This window comes from Rutidosis leptorrhynchoides, chromosome 1, assembly GCF_046630445.1.
Source record: "Rutidosis leptorrhynchoides isolate AG116_Rl617_1_P2 chromosome 1, CSIRO_AGI_Rlap_v1, whole genome shotgun sequence".
NCBI classification, from domain to species: Eukaryota; Viridiplantae; Streptophyta; class Magnoliopsida; order Asterales; family Asteraceae; genus Rutidosis; species Rutidosis leptorrhynchoides.
This window is the reverse complement of record NC_092333.1, coordinates 558,558,289-558,582,144: the sequence shown is the minus strand read 5'-3', so window position 1 is coordinate 558,582,144 and position 23,856 is coordinate 558,558,289. Positions and strand designations below refer to the sequence as shown.

The 23,856-nt window shown below is 31.1% G+C and overlaps 1 protein-coding gene across 3 annotated transcripts; it reads right to left on the bottom strand.

Moving 5' to 3' along the window:
- Nucleotides 1–16,962: 16,962 nt before the first annotated feature.
- LOC139880769 (putative lysine-specific demethylase JMJ16) lies at nt 16,963–23,407 on the bottom strand. 3 transcript variants are annotated; one of them, XM_071865500.1, is made up of 10 exons: nt 23,237–23,407; nt 22,474–22,521; nt 21,758–22,044; nt 21,147–21,218; nt 20,959–21,039; nt 20,436–20,879; nt 19,587–19,802; nt 18,947–19,105; nt 18,156–18,497; nt 16,963–17,400 (listed from the first exon to the last, which is right to left on the bottom strand). In XM_071865500.1, the coding sequence occupies exons 3-10, from the start codon at nt 22,040–22,042 to the stop codon at nt 17,089–17,091; spliced, it is 1,911 nt and encodes a 636-aa protein (XP_071721601.1). In that variant the 5' UTR covers nt 22,043–22,044; nt 22,474–22,521; nt 23,237–23,407; the 3' UTR covers nt 16,963–17,088. The 3 variants fall into 3 exon arrangements, with proteins under 3 accessions (XP_071721601.1, XP_071721602.1, XP_071721603.1); XM_071865501.1 differs by lacking the exon at nt 22,474–22,521; XM_071865502.1 differs by lacking the exons at nt 22,474–22,521; nt 23,237–23,407 and having other exon boundaries at nt 21,428–21,896.
- Nucleotides 23,408–23,856: the final 449 nt, after the last annotated feature.

The following is a 23,856-nucleotide window of genomic DNA, read 5'->3' as shown; positions in this document are numbered from 1 at the left end:
AAGATGCTAAGCCTAGACTCATTCGTTGGATTCTTCTTCTCCAAGAATTTGACATTGAGATCAAGGATAAAAAGGGTGCCGAAAATTTAGCCGCGGATCATTTATCTCCTCTTGAAAATCCAAACCTAGAGGAACTCCATGAATCGGACATTCATGATACATTCCCCGATGAGTCCCTTATGGGTATTGAAATTGAATCTGAAAATCCTTGGTTCGCCGAAATTGCTAACTATCTAGCCGCGGGCATTCTTTCTAAAGGTTTAACTTACCAACAAAATAAGAAATTCTTTGCGGATATTAAGTTTTACTTTTGGGATGCCCCACACCTTTTTCGAATAGGGGCGGATCAAGTGATTCGTCGTTGTGTTTATGGGAAGGAAGCTCAACAAATTCTTGAGCATTGTCACCAAGGACCCACTGGTGGGCATCTTGGAGCTAATTATACGGCTAAGAAAATCTTCGATTCGGGATTCTATTGACCTACCATTTTCAAAGATGCTAGTGCCTTTATCAAAACTTGTGACTCTTGCCAAAGGGCGGGAAACATCTCCAAAAGAGATGAGATGCCCCAAACAAGTATTCAAGTCTGTGAGATATTTGACATTTGGGGGATAGACTTCATGGGACCCTTTCCCACATCCAACAAATGAAAATACATCCTTGTGGCGGTTGACTACCTGTCAAAGTGGATGGAGGCCAAAGCTTTGCCTACTAATGACGCAAGAGTCGTCGTTGACTTTCTAAAAAATCTATTTTCGCGTTTCGGGCTTCCAAAGGCCTTGATTAGTGATCGTGGTACACACTTTGCAAATCAACTACTCGAGAAGGTGCTCAAAAAGTATGGAGTAACTCATCGTTTCTCCACGGCTTACCACCCTCAAACGAGTGGCCAAGTTGAGAATACTAACCGCGCACTAAAACGCATTCTTGAAAGAACGGTGGAAAACAATCCTAAGATTTGGAACCGGAAGTTGAATGACGCACTATGGGCATTCTGAACTGCATATAAAACGCCCATTGGTACCACACCATTCTGTCTCATAAACGGAAAAGCATGTCATTTGCCGGTTGAAGTGGAGCATAAGGCGTATTGGGCACTCAAACAGTGTAATACCGACCTTAATGAAGCGGGAGAACATCGGTTTTTGCACATTCATGAACTTGAGGAATTGCGAAACCATGCTTATGAGAATTCGCACATTTATAAGGAGAAAACGAAGTTATGGCATGATGCGCATTTAAAGATGAGAAAAGAATTTGAACTGGGCGATAAAGTTTTGTTATTTCAATCTAAGTTTAAATTTTCCGCCAGAAAGCTTAGGTCACGATGGTCCGGTTGATTCGTGGTGAAGAAAGCTTTTCCGTCCGGGCACGTAGAATTGTTTGATAACGAGGGTAGAAGCTTTAAGGTGAATGGTCATCGGTTAAAGTTGTATCACGAGGCATTCGACAACACCGAGAAGGAGGACCTCACCTTCTACCCGAAAGATGCATGAGCGAAGGAAAGAGTCGAGAAAATGACTTGTTAAAAAATCAATTTTGTAGAGTTTGTTTTTGTTAGGTAATTTGTGTGTATTTTTGCTTTATTTGATAAACCATGAAAAAATCCAAAAACAATATAAAACCTGATGAAGAAAAAAAAATGCTTATGAAATCCGAGCTTAAGTAGTAGTTTCTAAGACTCGAGCCGATAGATCCTTTGGGGTGCTAGATCACCTAACCACCTAAGACCTTTTTCCGGTTTGGGATTGGTTGGTTGAAGGTTCGCTACACGGGTCAAGGACGTTACTATTTCAAGGCTAGATGATCATCTTTAGGTAGTTTTAGTTCTATGTATTCGTCTCATACTTATGCAGCAGTGATCACTTTTGGCTCATGATGTGGAAAAAAACCTAGTAGAGCTAGATCGTAGAGAGAGTCACCTTTGAGGGGTACGTTGAATAAGAGAGATGTGACTAGTATGTGGATAGCTTGCATATTTAGAAATTATCAGCATAAGATGAAATTAAGAGAGTTAAAAAGTTAAAATGGACTTCTCCTACAAAAACACAGGTATGAATCTATTTATAACTGGATCTCTGATTAAATTGTGAAGTATTGGTATTTGCAATAGTGCTTTAAATATTATTGGGAGGCTATCTTGATGCGAATAAGTGTGAGGACCCATCCTAATCCATCTGGACGAAGTCCATATCGATTACAAACGACTCATAATAGTTGATTACATCGCGAGATACTTGACCTCTATATGATACATTTTACAAACATTGCATTCGTTTTTAAAAGACAAACTTGCTTTACATCGAAAATTGATGGCATGCATATCATTTCATAATATATCTAACTATAATTGACTTAGTAATAAACTTGATGAACTCGATGACTCGAATGCAACGTCTTTTGAAATATGTCATGAATGACTCCAAGTAATATCTTTAAAATGAGCAAATGCACAGCAGAAGACTTCTTTCATACCTGAGAATAAACATGCTTTAAAGAGTCAACCAAAAAGGTTGGTGAGTTCATTAGTTTAACATAAATAATCATTTCCATCATTTTAATAGACCACAAGATTTTCATTTTCAGTTCTCATAAATATACGTCACATGCATAGAGACAAAAATAATCATTCATATGGATTGAACACCTGGTAACCGACTTTCACAATATGCATATAAGAATATCCCCATCATTCCGGGATCCTCCTTCGGACATGATATAAATTTCGAAGTACTAAATCATCCGGTACTTTGGATGGGGCTTGTTGGGCCGGATAGATCTATCTTTAGAATTCGCGTCAATTAGGGTGTCTGTTCCCTAATTCTTAGATTACCAGACTAAAAAGGGGTATATTTGATTTCGATCATTCAACCATATAATGTAGTTTCAATTACTTGTGTCTATTTCGTAAAACAGTTATAAAAATTGCGCATGTATTCTCAGCCGAAAAATATAAAGGGTAAAAAGGCAAATGAAACTCACCATACTGTATTTTGTAGTAAAAATACATAGAACGACATTGAGCAAGTATAGGGTTGGTCTCGGATTCACGAACCTATATCAATTATATATCTATTAAAACATATAATAGAACTATCACATAATTTCATTTATATATATATATTATTTATATGTTTGTAGTTATATAGAATTTATACTAAATTCCATTTAAAACCTATACTTATATTATATCTTAATTTTTTTATTATGTATATTTATTTTGTAAATATATTTAAAATAATTAGTATCCATACATTTAGTTATATTAATATATATATATATATATATATATATATATATATATATATATATATATATATATATATATATATATATATATATATATATATATGATTAGTATTATATTTAAAATATCTAATTTATTATATATAAGTATTTGTATAAATAATGTTAATATGTTTTATATATAGTCATATGGAATATCAATATGATTATATTATATGTAATAAGTGTGTTTTTATGTATAAAATATTTATTTGTTAAAAATGATACTTTTGGCATTAATGATCTACTAATGATAATAATAATAATAACTTTATTAATAATAATAATACTAATATTAGTAAAAATAATAATGTTAATTACAATACTAATGTTTAGTAATAATAATAACAATACTCTTATTAATCATTTTAATACTAATAATAATAATTTTTAATAGTAATAATAACACATATATTACTTTTAATAATAATGATGATCTTACAAATTTTAGAATGATATTAATATTCCTAATATCAATAATCTTAATCATAATATTATTAATAATAATAATAATAATAATAATAATAATAATAATAATAATAATAATAATAATAATAATAATAATAATAATAATAGATAAAATACTTATATTTATGATAATAGTAATAATAACAATTATGATACTTATAACACTAATCATAATACTAATAATACAATAACAATAATAATAATAATAATAATAATAATAATAATAATAATAATAATAATAATAATAATAATAATAATAATAATAATAATAATAATAATAATAATAATAATAATAAGATAAATAAAATAGACTACCTTCAAAGAAATTCGGCCTAAAAAAAAGAATACTGCCTCGCCACGGACTCGAACCCAAGACCTCTCGCTCCCCGACACACACACTTAACCATCCTTCTGTTTTGGCTTTTCTGATTTAGTCTAGACACAGAAATACTTAACCCTCTATTCTGTTCTTTCATCTTCTTCGCTAAAATAAATTGATCAGAGCTCGAGATATACTAACAATGAATTATTTATTACGTTTTTAGAATTTATACCCAATACAGAAACGACAAGTAATGAGTTAAATTAATTGAAAACAACTCAAAAATATATGAATATACTCGCTGTTGTGCAGGTCTCGGTTAAAAAAAAAATATAGTGATTTTGATTTTTGAAAATGTTTTTGAAAAATGTTACAACACAAACTTGGTTGCAAATGATTCGTAAAAGCTTTGTGAACACTTAATTGAAACAGAAACATTAAACAAAAATCGAATTTCATGAAGAACACGAATGTTTGACTTTATACGTTTAAGCTTTGACTCGAAAATTATAATTCGTTACGAGGAATTGAAATCTCAAACTTTGCAGAAAGTTTAAGTGGATGAATCCTAACAAAACTGCGTTAATGGATTTTTAAATAAAAATCGAATTCGAGTTTTTCAAAAAAAAAAATTAAACACGAACAGTGGAGCTGGGTTTCTTTCTTATTTTCTGTTATCCCCTTCGAATAGCAGCATCTGTGATTTATTAGGTGTAATCGAATAATTAAACAGCAACAGATTTGATTGAGAGTTGTTTGTTAGCAATGAGAGGGTCGACCAATATATTCATAGAAGCAACAGACAATGAGCTAATAAGAAAAGGAAAAAAAATAAAAAGGGATGACGACTGGTAACAGATTCTTGGAGTGTTTTGACAATTGGTTTGTGATTTGTACTGGGTTGAATCATAAAGCATCAATTACTACAGCTGATAACGATTGACAACTGAATTTGATTCATAATTATAATGGATTTGAGTAATGTTTAACAGATAAGTTAAAAAAAATCATACAGCGAGTTATAAATTTGTAGTCATCTGATTTTAATTGATACCTACTATATATTAATGATAAATACATTAATATTAATAATAATATTAAATATTAATAATAACTATATTAATAATAGTAATAACTAATAATGTTATTAACAAAAAATAATAATAATAATAATAATAATAAATAATAATGATACAAAAATCATAAAATTGATAATAATAATAATATTAATGATAATATTAATGATAATATTAATGATAATATTAATAAAGGATAATTAATAATAGAATTTTATTAATACTACAAAACTGATAATTTTAATAATTTTAATTACTAGTAATATTCTTATTAGTTACAATAATATTAATGTTGCTAATGATACTAATAGTATTAATAACATCACAACTTATATATATCAACTTTTATATACATATATATAGTTTATATTAGATTTACTATCATTAATAATTCAAATATTAATGTTACTACTAATAATAATAATAATATTGCAAGTAATGCTCATATTATTAATATAACATTTATACTTTATCTTGAAATTACATAAAATATAATAATTTTTTATTGAATTTTTACTATTTGTAAATTTTATATATATTATATTATACACACAATAATATTTATGTATAAAAGTCATATCTATAGATTTATGTTAATAACAACCTTTTTATATTATATTATTTTACATATTCAATTCTACGGATTAATTGTCATTTTATTATTTCTTACTATTATATATACACATATAATTATATCTATAGGTATGTATATACATATTTATTTATAAACAATTGTTCGTGAATCGTCGAGCATAGTTAAAGGGTAATTGATTACATATGAACATAGTTCCAAAGTTTTCGAGACTCAATATTACAGATTTTTCTTATCGTGTCGGAAACATATAAAGATTAAAGTTTAAATTTGATCGGAAATTTCTGGGTCATCACAGTACCTACCCGTTAAAAGAAATTTCGTCCCGAAATTTGATAGAGGTCGTCATGGCTAACAGTAAGAATGTTATTATGACGAATATAAGCTGATACACAGAGTTTTATCACGATTAAGAAATACGGATAAAATAATTTGATTTCTCGAAGCGTATGAGTGAAGGTATCGTAAAAGAGCAACGAAATGGGTAAATGTAGAATCGTCATATCTTTTGATGTAGATAGGATTGATTTCCAAGTTCAAGAGATTTGGAGAAAATCTTCGTAATAAGATTTGATTCTTCGGTAATCAAGGGAATTAGGATCCTCGTTGATTAAATGCGATGATTTGTTTTGATTGCTCTGTTGGATATCTTACTATAAATCTACCCCCTTCGTTTCCTTATATCTCACATCTTCTATTCTTTCCCCTCAATTCATATTTTAAAAGCATTCGTCAATATGCTCCATTCAATACTGATTCTTAATATACTCCTAACTTTCATACCTATCATTCTTCTCTTTCATCTACCACTGGAGGATTTTATTCACTTCTACTATTACCTTAGGGTTGTAGTGGTTTTAATTTTTCCCGTGCCTTTAGGTGGCAGTACGTATTGATATGCACGGTTTGTAATTTATGTGTTGTTGTCGAGCTTTATATTTTATTTTATATTCAAGAGTTCCATACTTTTGTCTCCTCTTCCTGACTTCAAGTCAAGCGAATAATGGTCCGGAATTCATAGGTATGGATTTCGGAATGAACATTGTTAATGTTCTAAGAGAGAAATCGTAACGGCACGATCGTGATTTGTCAAATTACCAGAATCTTCAAAAAAATAGAACTATCAAGAAAATATGTGCTTACTATGTTTGGAGATTGGGTAGAATGTAAGAGTCGTGTAAATGGCACATGATGACGGTATGTTCTGTGAATCATCACGTTCCATTAGAAACTCAACATGAATTACTGTAATATAATCACGTTGATCAAGTGTCATTATATTATACTAACTCATGCATCAGTTACCAACATTACTTCAATAACATTCATATTTTAAATTCGAAAGTTTACAGAATATAGAAACTAACAGTTTCTATATGATGTAACACTGATAGTGCGAAGAGATTAATGATTTCAGATAAGAATAGTTATGACAATATCTTCAGAAATATGGAGGATATTTATAATGAAAGATACGATAATATCTTTGAATATCTAAGATCAGAGGATGATGGAGACTATTGTCCGCAAGGGTTTAGAGTAAGGTGCAAGATATTCGCTAAAGACTTCAGCAGGCATTGAATCTTTTGGATTCTTTGAAGTCAAACTTATTCTTTGTGATTTGTCCACGGTTTCCTTCATAGTTTCGCATAATCCGCTTTTCGGTACAAAATTTTCTATTGAGTGTTTCCAATACTCCATTTTTTATCATCAAACTTTCGACGGTTAAGGTCGTGTACAGTTTTTGCTGCTGTATTCAGCTTTTTCAGAATTTGTGAGATTGATTTGTAGACTGGGTGCTTTTCAGAATGGAAAATCATAATTCTAATAGGTGAATGTTATATGTATACATATAACTGTTGTTGTAGATATGCTGTGAGTTTTTAAAGTACTGATTACTGATTATCAGTAATTGGTATGGCAATTCTTGTTACAAGATGCGGACGAGTACATGATGAGACTTCAATAGATAAATATAGTGATTTGTCGGAGAGATTTAAATCAAGGAGCAACGGGGTTGCTGGTACGTCTGCTGGTAATATAGTGGAATATAAAAGAATTTTCCGATATCGAAAGGGTAATCGTATATATCAAGATTATAGTAAGACTACTTCGAATGAAAAGTCGAAGTTGACTTGCTGGAGCTGTTACAAAGTTGGCTACTTTGAAAAGGGATCGCAAAGTTATTTTTGCTAATAAATGCCAAAAGATCTGACGCGGTTACGTGTTAAACTTTTACTCAGTTGCCGAGTGTTTCTCAGGTGCATAACTATATGCATAAATCTTTCCTTCCGTAGATGAAGTGCGGTTGATTCATCCTATCGATTGAGGTGTTTTCAAGAATCATAAAGAGTTTGAACGCAGATTGTAATCGTCAAGATACAATTGAGGTTTAAGATGAAGTCAAGTAGCAAACTTGAAGAATTATTTAGTTTCATATGTTATAATTAATATTTTAATTCATTTTAATTGTCCAATGTTATTAGTCCACAGTCAATAGTCCGATAATTTATATATAGTTTAATATATAACATTCGAATTAATTAATACGTATCGTGACCCGTGTACATGTCTCAGACTCAATCACAACTCAAAGTATATATATTATTTGAGAATCAACCTCAACCCTGTATAGAGAACTCGATCATTACTGCATATAGAGTGTCTATGGTGATTCCAAATAATATATATAGATGCGTCGATATGATATGTCAAAACCTTGTATACGTGTCCCGATATTTAAAGTGCGTAAAAATAAATAATAGAAATTAAATGACAATAAATAAAGTGCGTAAAGTAAATAACAGAAATTAAATGACGATAAATAAAATTGCGATAATGTAAATTGCGATAATTAAATTGCGATAAATAAAATGTAATCAGTTAGCTAGGAACAATTAGCTAGGAACAGTTAGCATGGATTCTTAACAAAATTTCTCATAGTTAATTTGTTTGTTTCTAACAAATTTTATTTTGTCAAATGTTTTCTTCATTATGCCACTTGTTGGATTCTGATAAATCAAAATCCCAATATGAAATTGGATGAATAAGGTTATTCTGTGATGAACAGATTTGTATATCGATGGATGTAAGTAGGATAGTAAACAACTGTTGAATCAGCTTCAAAGAATGTACAGTGTAACTTATTAATGTGAAATCTGAATATTCCTTGGGTATTACCTACCCGTTAAAATATTTTCACCATTAATAGTTTGTACGAAAGAAATTTTTAATTACAATCTTTATGAAAATATACTTACATATATATTTTCTTCAGATGAAATCATGGATTTAATGAGTTAATATGATATTAATCTCATTTGATTTATCGTTAAAACTAGAATACATAATCTCTAAAATATTAGAGATTACATAATCATCATGAAGGACGGAGATAATTGATGTAGAACGATACGTAGAATGATGATTATACTCGAGGTACAGAATGAGATGTTGAGTCATGGATTACTGATGGTACTGGTGCTATTATAGATGGTACTGTTGGTGCCGGTGATGTTGCTGAAGCTGGTAAATTTTGCACCATATCCTCCAAATTTATTTTTCGAGCACGAAGTTTGTTGACTCCTTCTATTATTTTGGGATGATTGTCTGTCGGAACGAGCGGATAAATAAGGTTTAGAATTTTAGATAGAATATAATCTTGGCGAGATATTCGGGAAATGAGAGAGAAAATAGTATTACGAACAGGTTCGCCGGTAAGTGCTTCAGGTTCATCGCCAAGAGGTAAATTCGGTTGGTGGAAGGGATCGCCTTCTTCGCGTCTCCATTGATTAAGTCGACTACGAACCCATCAGATGAATTGGGGATGGCTGATTGATTGATTCATTCTGGTGACGCTGCTTTCGGAGCTTAGGTGAACATCCATATTGGAATAGCTGTCGGAATCCGAGGAATTCGAACTGGTTGAGGGATTCATCTCGTACGATCAGATGAAGGATTTTCGATAAGAAATAGATTATAGGATTTAGATTAGTACCCTGCAATACATAATTTACATATGCATATATAATACTAAAATCCCATAAGTTACGTAGGAATCTACGGAAGCTATCAGACAAAGGTAACAATAACAGATACGCTAAGATATGAATTTATCTATACACTGTCTATGCACTAGAGGCAGTAAGACGTGTCTAGACTTTAAGGATGATAAGTAAATAATTTTTGACACTAAATGATAAGCAAAACTTTTGACATGCAGACACGGTCGAAGTCCAGACTCACTAATGCATCTAATCAACTAGCAGTTAGACACACTAATGCAAGACTTGGTTCGCTAAGACCACCGCTCTGATACCAACTGAGAAGACCCGTCCTAATCCATCTGGACGAAGTCCATATCGATTACAAACGACTCATAATAGTTGATTACATCGCGAGATACTTGACCTCTATATGATACATTTTACAAACATTGCATTCGTTTTTAAAAGCCAAACTTGCTTTACATCGAAAATTGATGGCATGCATATCATTTCATAATATATCCAACTATAATTGACTTAGTAATAATCTTGATGAACTCGATGACTCGAATGCAACGTCTTTTGAAATATGTCATGAATGACTCCAAGTAATATCTTTAAAATGAGCAAATGCACAACGGAAGACTTCTTTCATACCTGAGAATAAACATGCTTTAAAGTGTCAATCAAAAAGGTTGGTGAGTTCATTAGTTTAACATAAATAATCATTTCCATCATTTTAATAGACCACAAGATTTTCATTTTCAGTTCTCATAAATATACGTCTCATGCATAGAGACAAAAATAATCATTCATATGGATTGAACACCTGGTAACCGACTTTCACAGTATGCATATAAGAATATCCCCATCATTCCGGGATCCTCCTTCGGACATGATATAAATTTCGAAGTACTAAATCATCCGGTACTTTGGATGGGGCTTGTTGGGCCCGATAGATCTATCTTTAGAATTCGCGTCAATTAGGGTGTCTGTTCCCTAATTCTTAGATTACCAGACTAAAAAGGGGCATATTCGATTTCGATCATTCAACCATATAATATAGTTTCAATTACTTGTGTCTATTTCATAAAACAGTTATAAAAATTGCGCATGTATTCTCAGCCCAAAAATATAAAGGGTAAAAAGGCAAATGAAACTTACCATACTGTATTTTATAGTAAAAATACATAGAACGACATTGAACAAGTATAGGGTTGGCCTCGGATTCACGAACCTATATCAATTATATATCTATTAAAACATATAATAGAACTATCACATAATTTCATTTATATATATATATATTATTTATATGTTTGTAGTTATATAGAATTTATACTAAATTCCATTTAAAACCTATACTTATATTATATCTTAATTTTTATATTATGTATATTTATTTTGTAAATATATTTAAAATAATTAGTATCCATACATTTAGTTATATTAATATATATATATATATATATATATATATATATATATATATATATATATATATGATTAGTATTATATTTAAAATATCTAATTTGTTATATATAAGTATTTGTATAAATAATGTTAATATGTTTTATATATAGACATATGGAATATCAATATGATTATATTAAATGTAATAAGTGTGGTTTTATGTATAAAATATTTATTTGTTAAAAATGATACTTTTGGAATTAATGATCTACTAATGATAATGATAATAATAACTTTATTAATAATAATACTAATATTAGTAAAAATAATAATGTTAATTACAATACTAATGTTTAGTAATAATAATAACAATACTCTTATTAATCATTTTAATACTAATAATAATAATTTTTAATAGTAATAATAACACTTATATTACTTTTAATAATAATGATGATCTTACAAATTTTAGAATGATACTAATATTCCTAATATCAATAATCTTAATCATAATATTAATAATAATAATAATAATAATAATAATAATAATAATAATAATAATAATAATAATAATAATAATAATAATAATAATAATAGATAAAATACTTATATTTATGATAATAGTAATAATAACAATTATGATACTTATAACACTAATCATAATACTAATAATACAATAACAAGAATAATCATAATAATAATAATAAAAATAAAAATAAAAATAATAATAATAATAATAATAATAATAATAATAATAATAATAATAATAATAATAATAATAATAATAATAATAATAATAATAATAATAGACTACCTTCAAAGAAATTCGGCCTAAAAAGAAGAATACTGCCTCGCCACGGACTCGAACCCAAGACCTCTCGCTCCCCGACACACACACTTAACCATCCTTCTGTTTTGGCTTTTCTGATTTAGTCTAGACACAGAAATACTTAACCCTCTATTCTGTTCTTTCATCTTCTTCGCTAAACTAAATTGATCAGAGCTCGAGATATACTAACAATGAATTATTTATTACGTTTTTAGAATTTATACCCAATACAGAAACGACTAGTAATGAGTTAAATTAATTGAAAACAACTCAAAAATATATGAATATACTCGCTGTTGTGCAGGTCTCGGTTAAAAAAAAATATAGTGATTTTGATTTTTGAAAATGTTTTTGAAAAATGTTACAACACAAACTTGGTTGCAAATGATTCGTAAAAGCTTTGTGAACACTTAATTGAACAGAAACATTAAACAAAAATCGAATTTCATGAAGAACACGAATGTTTGACTTTATACGTTTAAGCTTTGACTCGAAAATTATAATTCGTTACGAGGAATTGAAATCTCAAACTTTGCAGAAAGTTTAAGTGGATGAATCCTAACAAAACTGCGTTAATGGATTTTTAAATAAAAATCGAATTCGAGTTTTTCAAAAAAAAAATTAAACACGAACAGTGGAGCTGGGTTTCTTTCTTATTTTCTGTTATCCCCTTCGAATAGCAGCATCTGTGATTTATTAGGTGTAATCAAATAATTAAACAGCAACAGATTTGATTGAGAGTTGTTTGTTAGCAATGAGAGGGTCGACCAATATATTCATAGAAGCAACAGACAATGAGCTAATAAGAAAAGGAAAAAAAATAAAAAGGGATGACGACTGGTAACAGATTCTTGGAGTGTTTTGACAATTGGTTTGTGATTTGTACTGGGTTGAATCATAAAGCATCAATTACTACAGCTGATAACGATTGACAACTGAATTTGATTCATAATTATAATGGATTTGAGTAATGTTTAACAGATAAGTTAAAAAAAATCATACAGCGAGTTATAAATTTGTAGTCATCTGATTTTAATTGATACCTACTATATATTAATGATAAATACATTAATATTAATAATAATATTAAATATTAATAATAACTATATTAATAATAGTAATAACTAATAATGTTATTAACAAAAAAAAATAATAATAATAATAATAAATAATAATGATACAAAAATCATAAAATTGATAATAATAATAATAATAATAATATTAATGATAATATTAATAAAGGATAATTAATAATAGAATTTTATTAATACTACAAAAATGATAATTTTAATAATTTTAATTACTAGTAATATTCTTATTAGTTACAATAATATTAATGTTGCTAATGATACTAATAGTATTAATAACATCACAACTTATATATATCAACTTTTATATACATATATATAGTTTATATTAGATTTACTATCATTAATAATTCAAATATTAATGTTACTACTAATAATAATAATATTGCAAGTAATGCTCATATTATTAATATAACATTTATACTTTATCTTGAAATTACATAAAATATAATAACTTTTTATTGAATTTTTACTATTTGTAAATTTTATATATATTATATTATACACACAATAATATTTATGTATAAAAGTCATATCTATAGATTTATGTTAATAACAACCTTTTTATATTATATTATTTTACATATTCAATTCTACGGATTAATTGTCATTTTATTATTTCTTACTATTATATATAAACATATAATTATATCTATAGGTATGTATATACATATTTATTTATAAACAATTGTTCGTGAATCGTCGAGCACAGTTAAAGGGTAATTGATTACATATGAACATAGTTCCAAAGTTTTCGAGACTCAATATTACAGATTTTGCTTATCGTGTCGGAAACATATAAAGATTAAAGTTTAAATTTGATCGGAAATTTCCGGGTCATCACAATAAGGGTCATGTTACAAATAATAAACCTTATAACGTAAGATTGTTTTTACCATTTTTAACCGTTTTACACCAATTTTTATCCGAGTCAGACCTACCCCATGAAACCAAAGCGTATGTAGAAGCAACCCTAAATTGTGTGTTTCTTTTGACATAATGTGTAGGTATATAAATGTTTATTGATGAGTAGTTATTGAGGTTAGAGAGTTAAGTTTTAAGGATTGATTGATCCAAAGGAAAGAAGGATATTGAAAGCCTAGTGATGTGATTTTTAAGGGAAGCTAAGTGAAAAGAATTTAGGCTTTGAGAAAGGTTTGTAGTAAGAAATAGAAGTTGTTGAAACTTTTGGGGTTTGAGTTCTTAACCCATTTGTCTTTACATCTCAATTCATGGCCTAAAAAATTGTTTTGTGAAAAGTTATTTGCATTAATGACTACTTAGGATATTATTTTTGAAATGTGTTTTTGAATGTGCACTTAATTGAATGAAAATGGGGGGAAAAGGGGGTGCGTTTGATGTTTTGGTACGTTTTTTATAAGTGATAGGAATATGGGAAATTGTGTTGTGAGGGAATAAGCTTAATTGTGAAAAGATGAAGAGTACGAGAGCTTGTGGATGATTGACTTGAAGGCTTGAATCTTGCGAAATATTGTTGAAGACTATACATGTGGTTATTGGTTCAAGATTGACTTACTTGAGGACAAGCAAGGTTCAAGTGTGGGAGTTTTGATAACGCCATTTTTATACATATATTTCGGGCGTTATCTTGTTCCATTTATTGGTATTTTGAAGACTTTGAATAAGATATTGGTTTGTTTGAGTTTAAAATAGAGAAAAGGTCAAGATATGGTTCGTTAGCTCATTATTGTGGATTTTATTGAAGATATAGCCAAAACGAAGTTCGAGTTGAAGACAAACAGTGCATCAGGTGAAAAGTCAGTTTCCATTACGTTTCGAGACGGTTTATCGCGTTTCAATGCATCGCGGTACGTGATGAAGTGCATCAGAACGTGACAATGAAAAGAGGCTGAACTGATCAAAATGTCGCGTCCCAAGTCATCCTATCGCGTTCTGGTCAATCGCGATTCGCGATGGCCTTGTCGCGGAACGCGACGCGTGGCGGTTCCAGCTTTATTCACCTCATCTATAAATACTCGTTTTTGACCCCAATTTAGGGATAGACAGTTTATTTTATGAATTTATTTTCCCAGCAGCTACTATTACGAATTTTATAGCTTTTCTACATTATTTTGCAAGAGTTTAACCTAGTACATCAAGTTTGGTTAGTTTAATCTTTTTATTTACTTTTAATACTTTGTTCTTTATTCAATACAATGTTTATGTTTAATGGTTCTTTTCATTTATTTGTTATTTGCTTTGCCATGAGTAGCTAAATCTTTAGTATTTACTTAGATGCATGAATCTAGGTGATGGATTGCTATCTTTTGGTTAAGTACAATTAATTTTAATTACATAATTTTATGTCTAACTAAGATCCATCGTTATTAAAGCTTATTGATTGTTAGATCACGGAAGTTATTGATTAACTAACGACAGTTAAATTGATTAATAGCTTTTACTAGATTATTGAACGTGAATAATTTAGGAATACGTGAGATTTTATGAGGGACACCGATAATAAAATTAATCGTATAATGGTTGAGCTTGAAATTAGTTGCAATAATTGTGAGGTTGTAAGGGACGCCAAACCAACCTAAGTTAGACTATAATCTTGAGTAATACCATTGTGAATTGGTTAGTAACTCTAGGTTAACGACAGTTATACTGAGGTGACTAGTCTTAAACTGTAGGAATCGACAGATAAATACAGTGTCACAATATCATAATTGTTTAATTAACGATTTTGAACGAGCAATCCTAGCCTAGGGAATTTAATCTAAGTGGATACCTTTGTCTCTTATTGAATTAAGTTTAATTAATTTTTGCATTTGCTTAGTTTAACAACAAACCTCCCTTTTTAAATCTTAGAATAATTAATAGTTCAAGTTTTTAATTATCTGCTCTCTGTGGAACGAATTGATCAAATACTTGTTTAATTACTACACGGACTGGTTATAGTTGCCTGTATTGTGTAATAAGTGATAGGTATTTAGCTAATAATTTAGAGTACGAAATTACAAATCAGGCTCGAATCCAAAAAAACTACAGCTTATAATCATTTATTAGGAGAGGGTTGAAAAAGAGAAAAAGGCACGAGACGGGGTCGAGACAGTCAAACCTTAAAGGGTTGAGACGGGATCGAGACGACGTTGACTTTTAAAAATATAGATATATGTATATATTATATATATATATAGACATATTTTAAAGCCAAAAAACTTTTGTTGACTAATTTGTACCTATAATCAATATTACAATTACAACTAATATAATACAAAAAGTAACACTAAACTACGTCAATTTTAATTGACTTACCCGACTTTTGACTGAATTTAACCTAATTTTCGAATCCTGACTGGGGTCAAACCCGACCTTCCCGCCTTTGAACCGAAATTTGACCATTGACCGACTTATTGGATGCCGAGACGGGCTAGCCACCAAAACACCACAAGGGTTGCTGCAACGGACATCGTTTGCAACTATGATTATGAGCAAGCACAAACCATTCCTATCAGGAAAAAATTAATCTTATAGCCGCATACTCTGTCGTTTTGAAACCCCCACGTTTTCCAAACGACACACAACAAATTTTCAAAACCGCCCCCCAAACACCAACAAATTTTCAAAACCGCCCCCCATACAAGGTTTAACCTGTAAACTCATCGGGGTATAAAACATAAAATTATTATTTTATTAAAAAAACTTAAACAAACTCCACCCAAACTTCTAACAGACCGTATCTCCCCGCTCACCACGAGTTAACTTTCTATGCCCCAAAGCCAAAACTTATATGGAGTATTCAGTTAACCGTCTACCCGTCAGTTGTGATTTTTCGCTTCCTAGTTATACTACTAACCATTCTTTATCCATCACAATTCACTAAAAACCATATTCACATTGATATCTTCAAAGTCGGCGTCTATTCAAGGAACATACAACTCACTAAAAACCATATTCACATTGATATCTTCCAAGTCAGCGTCTATTCAAGGAACATACAACGCACGCTAAAAATGTTCACTTTTTCATGCCTTTAAGAGCTAACTTTACAGCATTCGGTTAGGATCAGGTTATATAGGTAGTTGATTTTTGATTTACCGTTCCTTCTAACGCGTTGATTAAGAGATTCAACTCACTAATGTCATCTCGAAAAAGAAAGAACCTGGAACTCCATGGACACGTACATATCTGCTTTGAGTGTTCGAGACAAGAGTATTTCTTGGGCGAACATGTACAACCAGCAGCAGAAAGGTACAAGTCACAAAAGCATACAATGCATTCCCTTTTCACCGAACAACCAAAATCGTCATCCATCTTGCGTGACTGTGAAGCACTACATGATAACTCCCGCTTGACTGTTTCAAGCCTCAGGCGCGACTGTATTATAGAAACAAACAATTCCTATTCAAATTGAATATAGATAAAACGAGTGTAATAGGTTACTTGTCAAGCTGATTATGACTATATCAAGTAAGATCACACCAAGTGGTGGCAATATCGATCTACTAATAAATGCTCTGGTTCGGATTACGTTATATCTTTAAAACAGGACACTTAAGAAAAAATGAGAAAGGGGATTAAAGTGGTCAAATGTTGTCAAAAGGTTTTAGAGGCATAGAAACTCGTAAATCAATAGAGGGATTATATATTAGGAAGCCACTCAAATATGCCATTTAGGCCACCCGTTTATGAAAACGATTTTGTAGGCCACCCAAATTTATATTTTGTTCCATACATACCGAATGTGGCTAAAATCATCATAAAAATGTTGAAGAATGTAGATACTCTTATATATGGAGAAAAAATATATAACAGAAACTGTGTTAATTAAGAAACTTGTGTGTATTTACATGCTTCCTAATGAACTTTTACGCGAATTTGACATACATTGATCAAAATATGAATTTTTCTGGCCTACAACCTACAAACACAAATTAATAACTTGGGTGGCCTCCCAATGTATAATCCAGTCAATATACTAAAAAGGTTGAATGAGTCAAAGTAGGTGAGTTATGATTAACACATATATTGCTTATTGTAATAATTTGTGAAATCTAATGCACCTACCATTTTCTCTTGGATAAAAAAAAAAAAAAAAAAAAAAATATGAAAACAGGGATTCAAGTATTTACCTTAAGAGCTCTTGTAAGCCAACCATCCTTTCCACACGCATTATTCCATCCTCGCATTGGAAAGTCACGTGATTTAGCAACATGTCTGGCTGCCTCCAGCAACAATTTGTCATAAGAAATTGATGTTCTCCTATGTAGTTCACTGTATGTTTGTACAGTCAGCTGCCCATGTGGCAACCAGTCAAGCGGCGCTAGATTTACCTTCTCGGAAATATTAAAACCAGTATCAAATCCCGAGTAGTACACTCCAGGAAAGATAAGTACAAACTGCTTTGGATGCTGCACACAACGGTAGACAGGTATACCCTCTTTTTTTAATGTAGACGGTGATAGTTGAACTACCTGGGCAAGTAATAAGTAGAGTCGATACAATATAAGATAATATTTTGTTATATATCAAGTCCTTGCATAAATTTATCCGCCCCATGAAACATTAGGACACTTAATTAATCACATACTTATAAAAATGCACTTATTACTTAAATAACCAGAACACCTAGAGCAAGCTATATAATATGCTTATAAACAGGTTAATTCTGACTATTTCATCTCCAGAAAAGCAGATAACATATAAAAATATATATAATAACAATAATTTTAACAACAATGATTATTATAATATAGTACGAGTAGCTATGTTGGTAATGAGAATTGAATTGAACTTTTGATCATGTTTTTACTTTTTACCGAGTATTATGTGTTAATGTCTCGTAACGTTATACTCATAATGGCATATCAGATTCATCATTAATCATTAATGTTGGTTAAAGTAAAGAGATGTTGATACTCACAAGTTTATGGAACAATTCAGGATGTTCCGATAACTGCGGGAAGGTTTTCTTGAGTAGTGCTTCACATTTTTGGTGATATTGACTAGGGACGCCATACCAGATTCTTGAATCCCCAAGGTGCATGTAGCTAAGAGAGTACAAACTGTGCTCTTCGACTTTCTGGATAAACAAAACAGAATTTAAATTGTGTCAATGAAACAGATGAATAACAAACTGCATGGTTAGATGCGGAACATCATAAATTAAGATGGCAAAAGTGGCAGGTCACAGGTGTTAGGTAACAAATTCACCTAGTTTGGGTTATTCTTGGTTACTTTATTTGTGGGTCAAAAATGTTAGGTGGGTCCGGCAACAATTTCTAGTCTAGTGGATCAAAATAATAAATAACTGATGTATTGGATATGATTTTGTAAAATTATTAGGAGAATCTCTTTCGGATAAAAGAAGTTACAGCCAACATCTGAATACATTTTAATTGACTTATCTCCCATTCACTTCATTTAGCTCATTTTACCTGTTTTGTATAGCTACTTTGGTATACGTACACTATTTCACATTAATCAATTACAGACTGAGTTGACCCATTTCCATACGAATTGGTTAAAGTTAAAACTTCAAACTTAAATAAATAAAAATGTACCCAACAAATGGATGAGAAGCACATTCCTACATCCATGCGCGGGATCGAAAAGGCGGGATTGTCACCATCAAAAGCAAGAAGAGAACCAGGCAGCTTAGGGGTGTTATGTAAGTTCCACCCGGATTTCGTGTATTCGGTTTGATGGTCATCATTAGGAGGCGGTACAGGAAATACGCTGCCGAGAACATCCGCCTCTAGATTATGACCAGACAATACCTACATAATTTCAGCATATAAAAATAAATAATCGATCTTTTCACTAATTCCAGCAGACTGGTTAGGTGTCAATTTTTAATTAGCCCAGTTTGATCAATCTTTTAATTAAGGGTGTGCTTGGTTCAATGTAGGTAATCGGTATAGTAATGGTTATGGGAATATCAAAGAAATGGAATGTATATTCCCATTGCATTCACAATGCTTGGTTTAAATCTTATAAAAGAATGAAATGTGTAAAAATAATTTTTTTATATAAAAAATCATTTAAATTTAAACCGCCAGCTGTAATTTAAACGTCTACTATATTCTTAAGAACTTGTAGCGTATTATTTACATTTTTCATGAAAAGAATAAAAGGTGGGAACGCTTACAAACAATACTCCATAGTAATTAAATTGATATTTATTTATTTTTTTGAGAAGTTATGGTTTTTCAGTTCCCACTTTTTATTACCCTCATTTGATAGAGGAATGCCTCATTACTTAAAACTGGCCAATGACTCATTCCATTGTAACTTACCAACCCTCACTAATGATTATCATTAACATTTCCTACCCCTTAATGCCCCTAACCAAGCACCCCTTAATTAAATTTTGATCTATTTTTTTTTTTTTTTTAATGAGTCAAAAATACCTGGATTTCCTCAGTTGGATATTGAACAATCCGCCAATATTCTCCCTCAACATTCACCCAATCTTTAGATCTATAATCAGTAAAAATGTCCTTCTTTTGAAAATAACTCCGTTTAAACTGCTCTGCATATACCTTAAATGCTGAAAGAGTAAACTCAGGACCACGTTCAAACTCAAAAGCGTTAGGAGCATACTCCAATTTTGTTTCTGAGATTTTCTTTTCTTCTTTAGTTTGTTCAATGATTTTATTAAGTGTTCTCTTTGAATGCAGATCTTTAAGTGCATCGATCTGTTGAACATGGGTACCAAATTTAGAAGTATCAACCTTACTTCCCTTTATTAAAGACGGTGGCTTCCAGGTAGCAGGAGGAATAATACGGCAAATTCCATATTTCTCGGCTTTTGGGCGTATTTTAGCAATATATTGAAGTGTATCTTTGAATTCCTGTGGCATAAAATCAAAGGTTAATTTACATCTCTTATATAATTTCCAGATATGACCTTGGGGATAAACATTTGCTTACCTCTTCAGTTGGTTCAAACGCAGGAAGAGCATAATCTACTGCAGGCCTGCATGCATCTTCTTGACGCCAACGTGCAATAACCTGTACAAGTTGTAATCTAGTGCTAAGTGCAAAACATTACATAATATTTGAATATTAAAAAAGAAACACAACAAAACCCAATCTCACAAATGTGACATATGGTAAACCTTTTGGCAAGTATTGCAACTTGAACATCCACGTTTCACTCCTTTTGGAAGGGTAGTTTCTCCAGAGATAATCTGTAAGACAAGGCGGTTTTTTAGATCCTATTAGATTGAATAACTCTTTGTGAGCATTATATTATAGTAGATAATAACATTATGGAACACCACACGCTGCTAATTTTGCAATTAATTATTTAGTTTCTATTATTTAGTTTCTCAAATTGTAATGTGAATAAAATTATTTATTATAAACCGGAACAAAACAAAACCTCCAAAACTATTACCATCCATTAATTCTACCACTTAGTCAAGCTTGCAACCACGGTCAACAATCAAATCTGATAATAGCGTTAAGGAAGGGAAGGAGAAATATCCCATAAAACCAACAGTCATAAAGTTACAATTTTTTAACTCAGGTAGTTTTCATAAATATTATGTACACCATTTTTCGTGATTTAATTTGCTTTCACAATTGAACTATATCCAGTTGAACATTTTGTATTTTTCAGTATTCTGTAAGAAGAACATTGTCCTCAATTATATTCGCATAATCTGACATTGCTCATTTCAGTGGGATTGCATATAAAAAAAGAAAAGGAAAAAAGATAGATAACCGTGTTGAGATGTTTCCTATCCGAATTTTCGCGGTTCACGAGCTGATCATCAAGTATCCAAGGCCTTTGTGTGACAGACTTTTGAAGCTTATCAACATAAGCTGTATTTAAAATTGCTTCAGTTGAATCTTGTTCAATCTCATCTCGAATGCCTGCCATGTTACAATCTTCGTCGTCCGGTTTTTTTCTCTTTAGCGCCAAACTTGTGAGAGAAACAAAACCTGGCGGGGCCGGAATGTCATCATCTACTGTCTTTCTAGCCCATTTTCCTCGATTTGCAGTCATTGCTGAATGAAACCGGACAAAGATCAAGCAATCAAATTACAGATAACACGATTGTATACTGACAAGAAACTACAGTAACCTCAATATATTCGCTTAATGATATCTTAAAAGCTATAAAATTCTTTGAGCCACTTGCTTCGGTGACACGAAGGTAGGCACAGAAGCAATGCCATTAAAACTAAGAAACTCACCAAAACCGTATTCCTTATTAACAGGTTTCCTTTGCATTTTTCTATTTGACATAATGTTTACTTAAATATATCGTATAGCAAGTAAAAAAATTCCAGGTTCTTAAAAAAATGCTTATAGCGACCACATTCTACATGTATGTACACCACACCAAAGTCCACAATGACCACAAAAAGCAAAACACAAAGTAAAAACAAATATACAATAAAACAAAAATATGCGATGATAAACTCTCAAATTACCATGAAACAGCGGAAAGCTCAAATATAGCAAAAAACTCCAGCAACAACCTACAAAGAACATTAGAAATCAATTTTTCTATAACCTGTTCACACAAAAGAAACTCAGGTCCCGTTTGGCTCACGGAATCTAATGGGATTCCGGAGGAATTGGAATTGAATTTAGACACGACGCGTGTCTAAATTCAATTCCAATTCCGCCATAATCCATTGCCAAACGAGGCCTCATAGAACGCAAAACAACACAAAAACAAGCATCATTTAATAAAATACAACAACTCTAATGCTATCAGAACGCAAAACTTTTGCAAACCAAAAACACAAATCGATATTCAATATATCCGAAACGCAAGAGGCTAACAAAATTAAACACGACAAAAGGCCGCACTACGGAACAACACGGAATAAATTGAACAGTATAACTTTGATATTCGAAAACGATCTTACCGATTACAAATTCCAGCAAAAGAACTCCCACCAAGCAAATTCTAGGGTTTCAAAATGCGACGAAGTAAAAGGTAACAGTGATACAGGTGAAAAAATTATATAAATGAAGTCTGATTGCACTTCAAATTTCACACTGTTTCCAAACTAGAATACAGTTAGGGTTTACGTTGACTAAATATTGAAGATATAAAAATCAGTGTTCTCGAAACTCCGAATCAAATGATCAGTTAATAAGCAGTTAGTCAGTGCATGAAACAATAGTGTGCCCTAGATTCAGATAATCAAACAAATAGATTAAAATGTATCTACATAATCATACCTCAGTTGCTGAAGAAAACCCCTAGCAGTTGGTACGGACTTAAAAACGTGTTTCGCTGAAATACGACAAAACACGCTAAATCGTTTTGATAAGTTGAGTAGATGAAGTCAGTTAGTGGTGGTGGTGCAGCAACTCTGGTGGCACGGTGACGCTGACGCTGACGTAGTGACGGTGGTTAATAATTGAGCTTTTTGAGAAAAAAATAAAAATGATTATCAACGGGGAAAATATTTTTAGAGATACACCATTACCGCCTTACGCATTTTAAAATTACTTACTTTAGTACTATTACACTTACACTAGAAAAAATTTGGCTGCGCGTTGCTGCGTTTATATTTAACGCGCGACCGAATTTGGATATATATGTTGTTTGGTAATTAATATATCTAATAGGTTGAGTTGTGTGTTGTACGTGTATGTATATGTATAGAATATAGCCTGAAATGTTTGGTTTTTTTTAATGATGTCCGTTTCGCTTATAGTTAGTCCCGTTGGGTTCGTTAGATTTTTTCGAGTTGAACGGTGGTCTCGGAAAAATTTAACTCGCACCGAGCGAGAAGATAGGGCCCGGTAAAAATTCGGGTGGAATTAGTTTATTTTAATAAAATTATGTATTTACA

What these genes read in the sequence shown, in the direction of transcription:
- LOC139880769 (XM_071865500.1), bottom strand. Translation starts at nt 22,042, where the DNA reads ATGACTGCAAATCGAGGAAAATGGGCTAGAAAGACAGTAGATGATGAC. An exon ending in GCTTCTCATCCATTTGTTGG is followed by an intron (nt 19,106 to 19,586) that starts GTACATTTTTAT and finishes TTGTTTATCCAG; the next exon opens with AAAGTCGAAGAGCACAGTTT. An exon ending in GGCTTACAAGAGCTCTTAAG is followed by an intron (nt 17,401 to 18,155) that starts GTAAATACTTGA and finishes TCTATAATACAG; the next exon opens with TCGCGCCTGAGGCTTGAAAC.